Source organism: Temnothorax longispinosus, chromosome 11 (genome assembly GCF_030848805.1).
Source record: "Temnothorax longispinosus isolate EJ_2023e chromosome 11, Tlon_JGU_v1, whole genome shotgun sequence".
Classification (NCBI taxonomy): domain Eukaryota; kingdom Metazoa; phylum Arthropoda; class Insecta; order Hymenoptera; family Formicidae; genus Temnothorax; species Temnothorax longispinosus.
Window position 1 is genome coordinate 14,368,418 of NC_092368.1, and position 17,391 is coordinate 14,385,808.

At 34.2% G+C, this 17,391-nt stretch overlaps 1 protein-coding gene across 1 annotated transcript; it reads right to left on the minus strand.

Annotated features, from left to right (window-relative positions):
• Window positions 1-262: 262 nt before the first annotated feature.
• Window positions 263-16,863, minus strand: LOC139821501 (ATP-binding cassette subfamily C member 4-like). Its single transcript, XM_071792559.1, has 17 exons — window positions 16,242-16,863; window positions 13,842-13,952; window positions 12,633-12,798; window positions 11,585-11,815; window positions 11,010-11,141; window positions 9,823-10,014; window positions 9,351-9,659; window positions 8,728-9,225; window positions 8,104-8,409; window positions 6,769-6,945; window positions 5,900-6,392; window positions 5,374-5,604; window positions 4,964-5,203; window positions 4,377-4,639; window positions 3,870-4,309; window positions 3,407-3,536; window positions 263-2,939 (listed from the first exon to the last, which is right to left on the minus strand). The coding sequence occupies exons 1-17, from the start codon at window positions 16,313-16,315 to the stop codon at window positions 2,727-2,729; spliced, it is 4,206 nt and encodes a 1,401-aa protein (XP_071648660.1). The 5' UTR covers window positions 16,316-16,863; the 3' UTR covers window positions 263-2,726.
• Between the last annotated feature and the right edge of the window lie 528 nt (window positions 16,864-17,391).

A 17,391-nucleotide genomic window follows, 5' to 3' on the forward strand; every position in this document is an offset into this window, starting at 1 on the left:
TGACGAAATGCTTTATAGAAGTTGTAATTTTCGTTAAAGCAGGGCACACACACACATGTGTATGCCCTGCTTTATAGAAGTTGTGATTTTCGTTAAAGCAGGGCACACACACACACGTGTGTATGCCCTGCTTTATAGAAGTTGTGATTTTCATTAAAGCAGGGCACACACACACGTGTGTATGCCCTGCTTTATAGAAGTTGTGATTTTTATTAAAGCAGGGCACACACACACGTGTGTATGCCCTGCTTTATAGAAGTTGTGATTTCGTTGTGTGATTTCGAGCTTGTAAAGCGCGCCACGAACCTATGTAACAACTCGTCTCGCGTGAAAAGTGTATGCGTGAACTATTTCGACATATATATTAGTCATTTTGGCATACCTTTCAATACTCAAAATAGCTGTTATATTTTTCAAACTTTTTTTATTTATGATTTTTTAATAAGAAGCGACCCCCGACTAAAACCTTCTGAAGGTCACTCAGGAGGGTGACTTTGACAACATATGTCAAGGTCAAGGTCATCGGAAGTGGGGCCCTAATTGTAAACATTTACCGAACATAATTAGAAAATAAAAATATTTGCTGAAATATTTTATTTTATTAATACATTAAGAAACTGTACATATTACAGTATTGTTAAAATATTATTATCATAAAAACAAACAAGAAATGGTACTTATTTATTATACGAGTCAATTATACGGTTCAATTTTTTCTCCTTGCAAGTACAACAATATTTCAGAAAAATCGTTTTAAATTCTAATTATTTTTTTATATCACAACCTTAAAAAACGTTAATTAAGCCGAATTAAAATTTGAATTTTAATTATTCGACTCTTCTCACGTGCGATGCAATTATGAAACCGCATATTAGAAACATCACGAAGCTGGTGGCTGCAAAATTTATAGTATTCTCTAAGCAACATCAAACTTAATTAACATTAAACGATAATTAGGCTGCTAATCACAATTACAATTTGATGGAAAATAGGCATTTCCACAACTCCGCACTAATGGCTCTAAACTACATTTAGTAAGTACTCTACTACATACATGTAAAACTTTATTAAAATCGAAGGTATAATGGGCCTTCTAAAGTCTTACTCAATTTTGCTTCTAAGAAGAATAACATTCTTCTTCTTTAAGAAAGTCCGTCTTTCTAAACAAAACAGGAAAATCGTAAACTACAATGTAGACAAATGTTTTGTAAATTTTTTCAGATTTTTAAAAATACTTTGAGATAGGAAAGATAACGTCGAACATGACAAATCCATGTGGGCACTGAGAAGGTACCGAAAAAACATATGGGGCCGTATTCTGTTCCGCTAAAATCCGCTTACCGACAATCGTCGGTGTCGTTGCGCAGCTTTTACACGATATGAAAAACCTGCGCAACGACATTTATCGAACCGACAGTTGTCGGTAGGCAGGAACGGAATACGGGCCATGCACAGGGAGAGATAACAAACCAGAAGAAGAGAACACTGAAGGTATTCGCGATCTCCTTGGGGTTTGACTTCATGTCAGTCGTGTCCTTATCCATGTTTTCGCACTATCTATAGATTCGACGACTTCAAACTAATATAGAAAAAGAATAAAAACAATCAAACAACGAATGAAGAATTTTTCCTTTTTTTTTGCCGCCTCGAGGCACGCTTTTTAACAGTCAATTTTTTACTGAAACTATGTCATTGCTTCTTCTATCGGCTTTAAGCATTACCGATAGGTAATGCCACAATTAAGAAACGTTAATGATAATCGTCCTGTATACGTTGTATAAATGCAAATCTTCTTTTTCTTTCTACATGCTGTATTTTACTTGATTCTTTCCATGTATCGGATTACTTCCTTTTCGTTTAATTCGATTCTTGTAAAATTTAATTTTACAAGCAGATAATAGAAATATGCTTTATTGGTCGAGCTGTATCTTTGTGCCAAATGATATATTTTTGCAATATACAATCTCTTGCAGCTCATCAAACTGCACGTGAGTACTGTCGGTCTTGAAACACAGTCTCAAGTTAAAGACAAAATGTACACGTAATTAAATTGATAATTAATTTAATAATTATAATGCTAAATAAACAACTCTTGGAAACAAACTATAACAAATTTATTGTGAAAAATATGACTTCAGCCAGAATTTAAATCTGGACATCGCATCCCTGTAATCTGGGACGGGCGTCTTTATCAATTCGAAATCACAAAGGCGTGTATGGTAATAATTATTGCAATAAATAGTGAATAATGATAAGGAAAACCGTCATTTCAATCTCTCCTTATCATTTACTGATTATTTAATTGTAAGATTTAAAAATTCTAACTTTTGACAACACAAAGAAATAAACTTGTATCTTTTATTAACAACTTACCTTCTAGTCAAAGTTCAGCTTAAAAAATTTATTTAAGGAGACAAACGAACATTTTGTTAATTATTTAGTTTAAACTAAAACTAAAAAAAGAATAAAGAAATTGGCATGTATAATACACTAAACATACAACCACAGCTAGCTTATCGTCGATTTGTGTAATCTTCTTACAACACCGTTCCTTTTTCTTTTCATTCTTTTCTTTCTTGACAAATAGGTTCCTAGTCAAAAGTTACCCTATTCCGACATTTCTATACGATTCTTAAGTTTGTTAACAACATTTTACCCTATATACAATAAAATATAATGTATATGATTAAATATATGTAGATATACTTTTTGGAATGATACAAAATCTACAAAGCGGATTGTTCTATAATTGTGACGTCGCTCTCGCTTTCGGTATTTTGCGCCGATATGTTCAATTCACAATGATTGTTGTTCTTCCCGCAAGCCTTCTTCGCCTGTTCCAGAAGAATCTGTGCCATCTGATTGCCCGTTTTCTCCACCATTTGCGAGAAGTAGCCTTTTGGTTTGTCGTGCAACAGCTCGTACGGGCAACCGAATTCCTGTTGACGTGACAATTATTCTTTCAGCAACGAATCAAGTATTGTCCAATGAGTTATCAACCGCGAAAAAACCACGTTTAATTATAAAAAATAATTTTTCGGAAATCTTAACGTTTTTATAGATATGCTTTACATTAGAACTTTATTTATTTAATTTTATTTCTTTTTTAGACAATTCTAAATGTAATAACTCCGACATTAAATTTTTACGATAGTTTATTGTACTATAGTTATTCTTCTATATTTTTATTTATATGTAAACGTTCTCTTTTTTCAAGCAATTTATACTATTGTAATATTAACTATTGTATTGTGCTATTAACTTTGTGATACGAATAATTAAAAACAAATTTTGTTTGTAGGCAATTACAAAGAAAACAACGCTTTTTGGTTGAGTTTACTAAAATACATATTTTCACTAACATATATTTTTTAACATACGTTTTATTAATTGAAGAGAAACCTACCACAATAGAACCGTTCTCCATTACGATGATACGATCGCTGTCTATAATGGTATTCAAACGATGTGCTATCGTAATGACGGTGCATTCTTTAAAAGTACTCCTTATTGTATCTTGAATTAAAGCATCGGTGCTAGAAAAACACATTTAGAGAAAATTCGCAAATAGATTCAAAAATCAGTTACGATAGCATTTTACAGCTACAGAACTCTTACTGGAAATCTGATGCAGTTTAGCAAAAGTCTGTTATTTTATTTAAATTTTAATTTATTACTAATTAAATCATCATTCCACCATACCAAAAGATACTGAATTATTTGGAAAATTAATATTTTGTTTAAAAAAATTTTGAAGTATCTATATGATAATTTATTCTTTCGTTAACGATCAACCAAACAAAACCATCTGATTTTTACCAAATAATGTTATAACATATTTTTATTGCTGAAAATCGTCCACGACTCACTGCGAATCAATATTAGCCGTGGCCTCATCGAGAACGAGCAAGCGATTATTCCTTAGAATAGCCCTGGCCAAACATATGAGCTGCCTCTGGCCGACGCTAAAGTTGTGACCGCCATAAAAGATTTTCTGATCCAATGCGGTATTGTTTAACTCGACCTGCCGCAGCACCTCCCACAGCTTCACGTCATCGTACTGACTGAACGGGTCCAGATTGTAACGCAGACTTTCGCAGAAAAGCACTGGTTCCTGCGGTATGATGGAAATCTTGCAGCGCAGCTCGCTCAGGCCTACCGTACTCGTATCCCGACCGTCAATTTCAATCTCACCCTCCAGACCTTCGTTGAATAGGCGGAAGAGCGCTGAGATCAAGGAGGACTTGCCGGCGCCAGTTCGCCCCACCACCCCAACTTTCCAGCCAGGTTCGATGGATACGTTCAGATTCTGCGAAACGCGACGGCATGATAAAATACAAAAGGTATCTGCAAAAATGAACGATCGGTTTGCGTACTTTCAAGACCGGTGGATCGTCACTGTGATACTTCATGCTGACGTTCTTCAAGATCAATTGTCCTTGGGACGGCCATGTAGACGGCGGCGGATCGTCCGAGGTAATGGAACCCTCCTGGGGAAGATTCGTGTATTGGAGTAGTCTTTCTACGGAGGTCATCAGCGACATCGTCTCGGAAAACTGCTTCATGCCATATTGCCAGTGACCGATTAAAATCATCGATTGCGATATTGCCAGACCTACTTTACTGTCCTCTACACTGTCTGTATCATGAAGATAAACGAAAAGATTAGTAATAGCTCAATGATTCCTCACGATCGTCGAAATGTATTTTCCAACACCGCAGAAATAAAGAATCTTCATACTAAAGCTTAAATCCCAAAAGATTCTATTAATTTGTTGTAGCTTTTTGTATCTTCTCCAAATATTTCGAAGTTGTGAAGGCTATTTAGGGCCACTTCAACCAAACTCCGATTAACGTCATCGTTGATTAGTCCATTGGAAATGACCAATCGTCGATTGGATCAGAATTTGGTCGAAATAGCCCTTAATCTTCAAAAAGAATGTTTTAAATAATTATAATTTACCATTTTCATTCATCAATACTAGGGAGAAGCAAATCAAGGCGAGGAACAGGCACAAAATTAGATCCGTAAAGACACCGAAGGCTGCCGAACTTGTTATAAAGAGGTACCACGTGCCGCTGTGATGGTCTTGCAACATGTCAAACTGTTTTCGCATCATCTTCTCGATTTTGATGCCGCCGCTTCTAATCGTCGGTAGGCCGTTCAGCGTAGCATTCACATGCGAGAATAACGGGCTTTTGGCTAAAAACGCAAACGCAAATTTAAACTGGAACTTACAAATTCCGCGTGAGAATATACAGATCCAAGTTTGATGGCAAAAGTCAAACAGAATCTAGGAGTTAAGGAATAAATGAGTCGTGCGTATTCCGTCTCGTTCTTTCTAATAAATAGTATATTGTTCCAATACTTACTTACGCCTTCGAGACGTTTGACGTTTTGAGCGATTTTCAGGTAGAATATCGTCGCGAAGTAAAACAAGATGACCAGTACTGCTATCGGTATCAGCATCCATTGATTAATTATAGCCTCCATGGTTAATACACCGCATATTGTGAAAACCACTTGAAACGCCTCTAACATAATTTTGGGCAGGTATTCGTCTACGGTGCCCAAGTCTTTCGAAAATCTGTTTAAAATTCTCCCTGGAACAAAAAACCTATAAATTTAAACAAGGCTTAAACATCTGAGAATTAAAACCGTTGTTTCAATGATTTACATTTCTGACACTATAAATATTCGAAGAAAGATCTATGCCAATCGTCTCGCATCTATCTCTTTATGAATAAGGATAAAAATAAAAACCACCCGACAAATTCGAACTCGACTAAAATTTGTCAGTCTTGTTTCTTCCGGATTTAAAAATTCTTAAACTCTTCAAAATTTCTCTTCGAGGCGACAATTTCCTTTGCCTATTGTAATCTTGCGATTATTGCTCACCAGAAGGATTAGTGTGGAAGAATGACATGCGCGCCTGCAACAGGTTGGAGAACATGGAATTGTGGAGGTTGTAGCTCGATTTCATGCAGATTTTCATAAAGAGGAAGCTGCGGAGCAAAGTGGTAGCAATACAGGCGATGATGCAGAATGTGTATACGTATATAGCATTCACAGTACTGAGCAGGCCGTCTGGGTTCAGCGTGAAGATCGACCCAAGGAAACTATCGTTGTACATGTTTGCGAACTGTTTGGCCTGACTAGAGTTTTCAATGCGCCTAACATCCTCCAAGTGGGTCCAATATGCGAGCCAATAATCATTCCCTGTTGTTGCAACCTGACTGATGGCGAAGAGCAGCAGCAATATGAACAGGGTAAAGTAGTTGCCGCCGTGATGGAAATATTCCTTGTACACTTTGCCAGACATTCGGCCGCGTGCCATTATTTCGGCTTCCGGGCTGTTCTCTGCATAATCCGAATCGCCAATGTCCGAATGCTGCGCGAAAACAAAATAACAATCTAATTACTTGACTTTTGCAACGGACGCAGCTCGATAGAGATAGTCGCTCTATGATCATAAAAAATAATAAGAAAACAATATGTTAAGAAAATTAACGAATATTTAGAAACCACTTAACTTCTCTGGTTATAGCATGATTCGGGAATTTTTTTTAATTTACTTTGTTAGTTGCTAATCAGTAACTAAATCTGTATTAATTATCTTTAGCGCAAACATATGTTATATAAATATACTTTTTTCAATTATCTTGTCTTGCTACGAATGTATTTGTGTTAAACAAATTTTATATATAAAAAATTTTGACGGTTCCCGTTTTTTAATTAAAAAGGGCGAGAGATAAGGTTTATCTTACAATGGAACTCGCGGTCGATAATTCCGAATCACGTCGCGTTATCGACATTTGTCTCGTAGACATTTCCAAGGTTCTTCTCGTGTTCTGTTCATTCTTCTGTGCTTCGTGACTCAAATTGTCCAACATTCCAATGAAATCTACTAATTCGTTATAGATTCCTTGCATCTTCACAAAACCCTTTAGAAATAAAATCAAGATGTTTAAGTATTTCTTGTAATTATTTATGATTTAGATATAAATTTATAAATATTTGAATTTTAAAACGATAAAACTGCATAAAAGGTCACATCTCACCGATTTCAAAGTCACTTAAATATGTTGTATGAGAGATTTTTCAGAGTAATTCTTTGCCAGAAAATAAAGAGGACGCCATTTACTTTTTTTTTGCGAAGAATTACTCAGAAGAACCTCCATTACAACATGTTTAAGTGGCGTTAAAATCGGTGAGACGTGACCTTTTATGCAGTTTTACCTTTAAAACTTTTAATATAAATTCAAAAACTTTTTATTATATTTATCTATTTAAGAATTAAGGCTCCTGGTCCCTAAGCCGAGAACTCTACGTTGACGGTGGCGACGTACCGTCGCGGCAGAAATGAGAACTCTAGCTCTCCAATGGAGAATTCTGTCCTTTGTGACATGTTGACAACCTATTTTGTTGTACATGTTATTTCTTTATTATTCGCTCTGTGCTTGTGCTCTAACGTTTAACGTATTCGTGAAAGTCGTAAAATTGACCGAAAAGTAAGATTTGCATGCGGAAGAAACGTTTTCACCTCCTTTCGATAGTCGTTAAACGGCTGTTTTTTCCGTATGTTTAGGCTTCGTTTTATGGCTGTTTGTTTTATTGTCGAGGGAAAAGGGTAGTTTTCGGCCAATTTCGGAAGTGTTCTGAAACGATCTATAGTGATGTTTTATTGAAAGGTCTTTTTATTTGAAAATGGCATGCACAACAAAATTGGGTGTTTTCCTCGCCTTGATAGTAAGAATCCAATATCGCCGCGGTGACTACCCAGGAGCCTTAAACATTATTTTATGTTAACGTGAACTTTGATAAACATCTTTATTTATTGCTATACTATAATGATAGTACGATATAATTATACTATATCTTTACACTAATATTACGTTATTATATTATATTGACTATATTGATAATACAGTATGTTTCATATGTCTCTTCACTCGGCAAATTTCACGCTAAATTTTTGAAGTTTGTTATATGATTTGAAAGAATCAAGTCCGGATGGAAATGGATATAAAGTTGAAATTTGGAATGTAACAATGAAACAAAAATCAAAATACTGATTGAAGAATATTCTCTGCGACACTCACTCGATCCAACACGACGATGTGATCCGCGCGTTTGAGAAATTGCAACTGATGGGTGACGAGTATTCTCGTTTTGTCGTGGAGATACTCAGTAATGCACTTCCTGTAGAGGTGCCTGGCGACACGAGAGTCCACCGCGCTCAAGGGATCGTCGAGTAGATAGAGATCCGCCAACCTGTAAACCGCTCTCGCGAGATTGACTCGCGCTCTTTGGCCTCCGGACAGAGTTATACCTCTTTCGCCGACCATTGTCATGTCTCCTTGTGGAAACTGCCGGAAATCCTTCGTCAAGGCGCACACATTTGTCACCTAAAATGTTGGCCAGTCGATCGTGAAGAGTGTGAAACATTATAAAATGCTAGAAAGTTCAAAATTAAGAAATATTGGACATTATTCCTTCTTTTATATAGATGGAATCATACAGATTAAAGATTCGGAAAAAATTTATGGTAGTCGCTGAGACATATCTTCTTTCATTGATAAATCAATGACGATTCACGTTTAATGGTTGAAGCAAAAGACTGAAGGATATGAAAATTGTGTAAAGATGCAAAAAAAAGTTATCAATATATACGTAGAATAGCAGGGATACATGAATAATATACAATAACTGTCTGAAAATATTACCTGATTATATATTGCCTTGTTGTAGGGCTGACCAAAGAGTATGTTGTCTCTCACAGTACCGCTGAAGAGCCAGGGGTCCTGGCTGGCATAAGAGATACGCAGAAAATTATTCTTCGAAGAGCTCTGAGTGAGAGCCACTGAACCCGCGCCGGGATCCAACTCCTTCAGCAGTAGATGTAACAGAGACGATTTACCGGAGCCCACGGCGCCGACCACAGCGCATAACTGGCCCGGGTTGATGGTCAAGTCGATATTGCACAAAGTCGGCGGCAATTGGCCGTTGATCCAATTGGCGGAAACTTGCTGAAGCTTCACGCAGACCGGAAGGTCAGAAGTTCCCTGAAGCTCCGAAAGAACGTTACTCCTATTTTTCAAAATGTATCTGATGTCTGTTTGATTCTCCACATTAGTCGCTTTGTTTGGTTTCTGAAATTTATCCTGTAATTGCGGCGTCTTCTCTAAACGTTCCATACTCACTTCGTCCATCAGCAGAAAGTCCTGTACAAATTAAGCGCATTTTAATAATTACGTAAGATTGTGCCAGTCAAACTATGGGATACATTGTAAAGCAATTGATTTAATAGTTTATCGCGAATTTGGAAATATAATATGACAATATGCACCTCCAATCGGTTCGTAGACACTATTGATTCGCCCAGCATTACCAGCGCCAGTGGAAAACTCATCGCGACGGTAACTCTAAAAATAATGAAGTACGTCGATGTTACGAAGGTAACGTCGGCAGTCAAGTCATTTCCACTTAGGACAAACATTATCAAAGTGAAATAGAGGGCCAGTCGATCGGTGAAGGCTGTTATGGCCAAACATGCGGCGAACACGTATGATGAGAATTTGCACCCTTTGATTTCCAGCTTTCTGGTCACCGATACGATCTTGCTGAACGGTTTCTCCCAAACGTACATCTTTACCACCTGAAACGAAAATTATGATCTTGCAAGTTTGTTTCACAAAATTGTTTTCTTAGCATTGGCAATCTCATTTGGCAGTCGAATTTGACACTTGATCGTTAGCGTCTTCACTCGTTTTTGGTTGTTCAACAATAAAGTAACTTAATTATCAAATATTCGAGGATACCTGTATCCCGGCTACGAGTTCGCTCATCAGCTTCACTCTTCGGTCGGTCAGTGGCGCGATCATAGCTCTAATTTTGCGGCTCAACAAGCTGATGATCCCTTGTACCACTAAGGCGATGATCATCAGCGTTCCGATGCCGACAAGACCGGAAATGCCAATATTTCGCCACATAATAGTTCCTATGATCATGATCTACAAGAGAAACGGTCAATCTTAACAGATGTTTTTGAAAAGCAATGTGAACATAAAAGAAAGTAGATATTCTATATCTTTACAGTTAATTAATGAAACTATAAATTGCATATAAATAGATATGGATATGTATAACATGCTATGAATTAGATTATAACTATTAGACATACCTATTAATAATTTAAAAAAATTAAGAATTTGGACATTGCTTTCTCACCATTTTTTAGTGTGCAAATGAGAAATTTAAACATTGCTTTATCAACATTTTATTGCGCTCACAAAGCTTCTCTTAGAAAGCTTGTATTTGATTTGATGTATAATTATTAGTACCTATTTATTAGTTCGGCTTCTTTATATAGGGAGCTTCATGTACGCGGCAGTAAAATGTTGATGAACCAATGTGCAAATTCCTAATATCTACACTTAAAAATGGTGAAGAAGCAAAGTGCAATTTCCTAATTTACACACTTTTTTCATTTATATATATAATTTTCACAGAAATTTTACTCCGTCCTCTTCTAGGTACCATTGGACTTTAGAACCCGAGGCAAGTCCCTCTAATTAGCTTTTCTTTATTCAAAATTTTATTTTAAAAAATCCCTTCATCGATTATCACCAAATTCAATACTAACCTTCCTTTAATGATACTTTATCGATTAAAAAAAATCAGCTCATTATCTTAAAATTTGCGGAAGTTACAGTAAACACGGACATCAAATCCATACATGCACACACACACACACACGCGCGCGCGCGCGCGAGCGACATTTTGTAAAGATAATTTTTCGACGTTTTAAAACATTTAGAACACGTTGGCATAGAAAACTGGAAAAAAATGTTTTTCACGAAAATAAAGCTTTCTTTATGAGGAAACAAAAGAGATTAAATATATTAATCTATTTATTTAAAGAAAAGGATAAGCGTTTTTGATATTAATTATATTGGAATATTCTCGGAATGCACACGCAAATATTTTTCACGAGATGAAGAATTACCTGAATAGGCACGATCCATATGATATTCAGAAACATCGATAAATTATCATAGCGACTGACGTCATTGCTGAGAATATTCGTGATCTGTCCAGTACTGATTTGGTTTATGGATGCTCTGTTCAATCGTAATAACTGCAACAGTTTTGGAAAAAATTATAGGGTCTACTACTACATGATATACATATAATACATGTAAACAACATTTTTTCTGATATCGATTTCTATCCTACTTTCTTTAAATTTCAAATGAACGTCACATGTAAATCACCAAATAAATATAACCCGCGCACTTTTTTAAACATTAAAAATAATTGGTTTAAATTAATTTTTTCGGCATCGAAATTGATCTACTCACAATCAGACGAAGACAACTTATATATATACGACAATATTTTCCAACATTGATCAATTTTTTACGTTGATCTAACGATTCGTTAAATGTCATATAATTATTACTTTATAATTAATTATGGCAAACATAATGCACTTTTCCAGCTAGAAAAGAGTGCTCATTCTCCCTAGAATAAACTTGGATCGGGACATGGACTCGCAAATTAATCTACAACATTATATACCTTTCGGTAGAGAAGGGAACTACAGGAGACGCGTACCCTCATGCCGATCTGCTGCGACAGCAGCCGCATGTGGTGTATTATTAGAAGGGAGATGATATTGCAAATGATTATGGAAACGATGTAGATTAGCACTTCGTGCAGCTCTGTCTTGTACTTTGCGATCGAGTTTCTGGAGAAGTAGTCGATAATCCAACCCTGAAAGATTGGTATCGCGACGCGCGCCACGCTGCACTGAAAGCAAGAACGTTGAAATTTAACGATTCACAGGCTTATGAATTTTACTCTATCTAAGAAGAAGAAGAAAAAAGAGAGAGAGAGAGAGAGAGACAGAGGTCCTAAATTAACAATTACACAAGTTTACGTGATTTTGCAGTCTGGAAAAAAAGTAGTTTTCTATAGTTTTTATGCGCTAAAATCGAATATAAAGACAAAAACGTCTGGTTATTAATGTCAGGTTCACGAGAAAAATGGAGTTAAATCTCCTCAAAAACGCGTTTTTGACCATTTTCGATAATTTGGAGCTGATGAATCCGATGTACGAAAGACTTAACGATTCAAATTTAAGCTTGAACATTATATTTTAATATAAAATTATAAAATTTTTTTGTACCATAAGCACTATCACACATCAGGCGCGCTTTATTTTTAAAAGTTGGTGTACGATCGCACAATAAAGTACAACGATTGTTATTCTATTCTGGACCTCCGCAAAACCATTACAAATAGTAAGAATTTTAATAGTGGATTTAATACATAAGATTAAAGGTGTTTTTTAATAAAATTTTTGTTATTTAAATAATTATTGTTTAACAACTTTTGAAAATAACAATTTTTTAACAAACTAACTTTGTAATTCAATTATACAAAAAAATTATGTAACATACATGTATTGTAAAATTTTTATTTGCAATAGAGTTTTGCAGAGTTTTCTAATAAAATAGGGGCAATTATCATATTTTCGATATATTTCGATATCGATTTATCTAATAAAGTAAATAAAATATTGCAGTTATTAATATCATAGTTTTTCTAAAAAATAACGATATACTTGGATAAGTATGCCGATTCCGATTATAAAATATGGCAACCAAAAAGCGTTGAAAATCGCCTTGTATAATCTCGGACGAGCGTTTTTCTTTAGTGGCACCTTCTGCCCGTCTTTATCCACAGTGTATTTCAGATTCTTCAGTTTGTCCAGCTCGCGATTCCAGTACCTGGACGAAAAAAAAGCGTTACACGCTCGAGCTCTCGGATAACAATCCCTTCAGAAATGGGAAATGGGAAATGACAAATTTGTCAATTAAAAGACGTTTTGAAATCATAATGCGCTTTAAGAATAATATTACATACTTAAAGAATACTATAAATTTTGCCGAGTCTTTAATCTCGTGATGTTTCTAACATGGGATTCATCGTGCGTGAGAAAAAGATTGCCTAAACGTCTGCATCCGACGCAGACTTGATTTTGCTGAATTTTACAAGCATGTAAGACTTACTAAATGTATTCGAATGCCACAAGTGCGAATACACGGATACATCTAGTTTCCGAGATATTCAAATTTTCATTATTCGATATGAAAGAATAATTGGAAATAAAAAATATTTTGCCGAAATGGTTCATTTTATTAGTGTATTAGGAAATTGTACATACACCGCATACACGGAGAAAATTTTCTCTTAAAATTTACCCTGAAATCACGGTAGTTGTGGGACAACATGTACCACCAAGAATTTTATGCAAGCTATTCTGATGGTTAATATCTACCATAATAAAAAATATTAATATCTATTACATTATATAAAATATAAAATATCTTTGATTAATGTTTGAAAAAAGAACAAAAAAATCAAAGAAATTTACATTTTTAATATTGTCACTCGTTGTTTAAAACAAGAAGTTATTAACAAAAGGAGTTTCATAAATAAAACGTAACCACATAAGTTTTCAACTTTTCATGCGAAGCAAGGTCCATCGCACACCATCCCCAGCTAAGTTACAAATTACATAATGTTTTATAACTTTACTTTACTTTCTTCGTATTTCTGTACATTCTTTTAAGAAGTAATGAAAAATGATGTTGCCACAAAATACAATAAATGTCAAAAATATATTGTATATATTAAATATAACATAAATTGCGCTTGAATTTTTGTAATAATTAAGCTTTGTTTATTAAAGTTATATAGATATAGAACGGCGGTGACTGTTACAAGCGTCAACGTATGTCCGATTGTCTTCAATGTAGGCAATACTCACTTCTCGAGATGATCGGTCAGTTTTTCAGACTCGTCCGCTTTTATTGGTCGATAAATATCAGATTCCTCTAAATCACGCTTAGCGCCTTTCATAAATAATTCTCGCATCCACCTGTTCGCACAATCGGTATAGTTGATTATACTACAGCTCAAAGACTGTTCTAAAGCAATAGTTTCTTTCTTTTTCTTCTTCTATTTCAATAAATATATGACAACAGCTATAGACAAAATCATTAGGCACTCTTGTTTCTTCTGAATATCTTGGGATGAATGAGTTTTCCGTTTTCATCCTTATTGATCTTGTGAATGGTTCGAACAGTTGAGGTACAAAGTCCATTATCTTTCTTAGGGAAACATTACTCAGAATATTACTCAATATTATTCAGAAAACTGTTCACGTCGGATGGACTTTGTTCCTCAATTGTTTGAACTATTCACAAGGCCAATATAGGATAAAAACAACAAAAAGCTTACACTCATTCAGTTTCAAGATATTCAGAAGAAAAGGGGTGTATTATAATAATTTTGTTTGTTTATGGCTGTATATATGTATGACAGGAAGTGTTATACTTTGAACACTTATTACATACGTAATTAGATATACATGTATTTCCCATTGTAAATTTACTTGAAGTGTGATTGGTTTATAAAGTCTAAATTGTCTGAGAGATATAGGAAAAGAAATAAATCCCTTTATGTGCAATAATGGCGATACAACATAGTAGGTACAATATAATACATGCAATATGAGCTGTGGGTGAGTGTGTTAATAATAATATATAAAATTTAATATAAAATACCGTAGACATGAAAGGATCTGTAAGTATGCCTAGTGATAGCTGATACGTAAGGTACGATAATACGAGGATATGACTCGACGTAAATTGCACACCAATTTTCTAAATAGCGATATAAAATTTTACGCAATTTTCCATTCTCTTTAGATAAACAGTATAACGTAAAATATGTTGTTAGAAAAATAGCTAATGCGTAGCAAGCGTAATGCAAGCGAAAATATTCTTTATTTTGAAGAGGAAATATTCTGTCTTCAAAATATGAAGATTTTTTATTTTTCGGAACACTACAATTTCGAGCTTAACTTTAGAAGGCTATAAATCTTCAATTTTTATACAATTTAACAGGTACGTAGTATTTACTAAAAGTAATCGAAGCTACTAGTAGTTTTCGAGAAATTCTAATTTTAATTATTCGGCTTAAATAATATTTTTCAAAATTTTAATATAAAAATAAATTAGAATATACGGCATATTTTGCTGAAATATTTTATTTTGTTAGTGCATTAAGAAACTGTACATACAGTGCAGTTGTCAAAATATAATTATTATAAAAATATACAAGAAATGATATTTATTATACGGACCAATTGTATGGTTAAATTCTTTTTCCTTGCAAGTATACAGCGATTATTCTTAACATAAAATGGTTCCACATGAGTTTCCAACTTTACACGTGAGGCGAGGTGCTCACAGTGTAAAAAAGGTAAAAAAAAATAAGCTTCTTTTATTTGTTGGTTTTTTTATTCTATTTTATAAACACTGTACATACAGTTTTCTAATATACTGATAAAATTAATATTTCAGAAAAAATTGTTTTAAATTATAATTATTTTTTTATATTAAAACCTTAAAAGACGTTAATTAAGCCGAATTAAAATTTGAACTTGAATTATTCGACTTTTCTCACGTGCGATGCAATTATAAAACCGCATCTTAGGAACACTACGAGGCTGGTGGCTATAAAATTTATAGTATAGTATTCTCTAAGTGACGTCAAGTCTACTTAATATTATACAATAATTAAGCTAAATAATTAAAATTGCAATTTTTTAAAAAATAAGCATTTCCACAACTTCTCACTAGTGGTTCTAAACTACATTTAATAAATATTACTATCTGTAAAATTTCATTAAAATTGGAGGGTGAAGGCCTTCTAAAGTCTTTTACCCAATTTCGCTTTTAAGAAGAATATTCTTCTTCTTTAAAAAAGTTTTTCTTTCTAAAAAAAAAGAAATATTTTCGCCTTTTTAAAATCTTTCCTGTTTTGCGAAAATTAAAATTTTTATAAGAAGCAAAGACGTTCCGGCCTTTTTTCAACGCCTATTCTTTTACGAATACATTAAGATCTTAGCTATCCGTGTGCATATCCTTCCGTGGGTTTATGGCCAAAATGATATCTGCTCGTAACTGTAAAACTTGCAAGCCTGCCAAAAAATACTAAATAAACGATGTTTATCAAAATAACTATAAAATCGTCAACTACAATGTAGACTGTAGACAAATGTTTTATGAATTTTTTCAGATTTTTAAAAATACTTTAAGATAGAAAAGAATAGCGTCAAACATGAACGTATGCACACATTACACACGGAGAGATAACGAACCAGAAAAATAGAACACTGAAGATATTCGCGGTCTCCTTGGGGTTTGGCTTCATGTCAGTCGTGTCCTTATCCATGTTTTTGCACTATCTATAAATTCGACGACTTCAAACTAATATAGAAAAAAAATGAAAACAATCAAACAATGAATGAAGAATTTTTCCTTTTTCTTTGCCGTCTCGAGGCACGCTTTTTTACAGTCAATTCTTTACTGAAACTATGTAATCGGCTTTAAGCATTACCAATAGGTAATGCCACAATTAAGAAACGTCGTTTATGATAATCGTCCTACATACGTTGTATAATTGCAGTTACGTAATGCATTTCTTCTTTTTCTTTCTACATGCTGTATTTTACATGATTTTTTCCATGTATCACATTCCTTCCTTTTCGTTTAATTCGATTCCTGTAGTAAAATTTAATTTTACAAGTAAAAGAAATTTTTTTTATTAGTCGAGCTGGATCTGTCGAGCTGTGCCAAATGTGTAAGCGACGGGAAAAATTAACGGGACTAAATCTCCTACAAATGATATTTTTGCAATATACAATCTTTTGCAGCTCATCCATCTGCAGAGTACTGTCGGTCTTGAAACACAGTCTCAAGTTAAATACGAAATGTACACGTAATTAAATTGATAATTAATTTAATAATGCTAAATAAACATCTCTCTTGGAAACAAACTATAACTTTATTGTGAAAAATATGACCTCTGCAGCCAGAATTCAAATCTGGATTCTTGTAATCTGAGACGGGCAAACGTCTTTATCAGTTTGAAATCACAGGCATGTGTGGTAGTAATTATTGCAATAAATAGTGAATAGTGATAAGGAAAACCGTCATTATATAGGCTCTCTTTATCATTTACTGATTATTTAATTGTAAGATTTAAAAATTCTAACTATTGACAACGCAAAGAAATAAACTTAGGTACATCTTTTATTAGCAACTTATCTTCTAGTCAAAGTTCAGCTTAAAAAATTTGTTTAAGAAGACAAGCGAACACTTTGTTAATTATTTAGTTTAAACTAAAACTAAAAAAGATAGAGAAATTTGCATGTATTACACTAAACAGCCGCAGCCTTTCCACGATTTATGTAATCTTCTTACAACATCGTTCCTCTTTCTTTTCATTCTTCTTTTCTTTCTTGACAA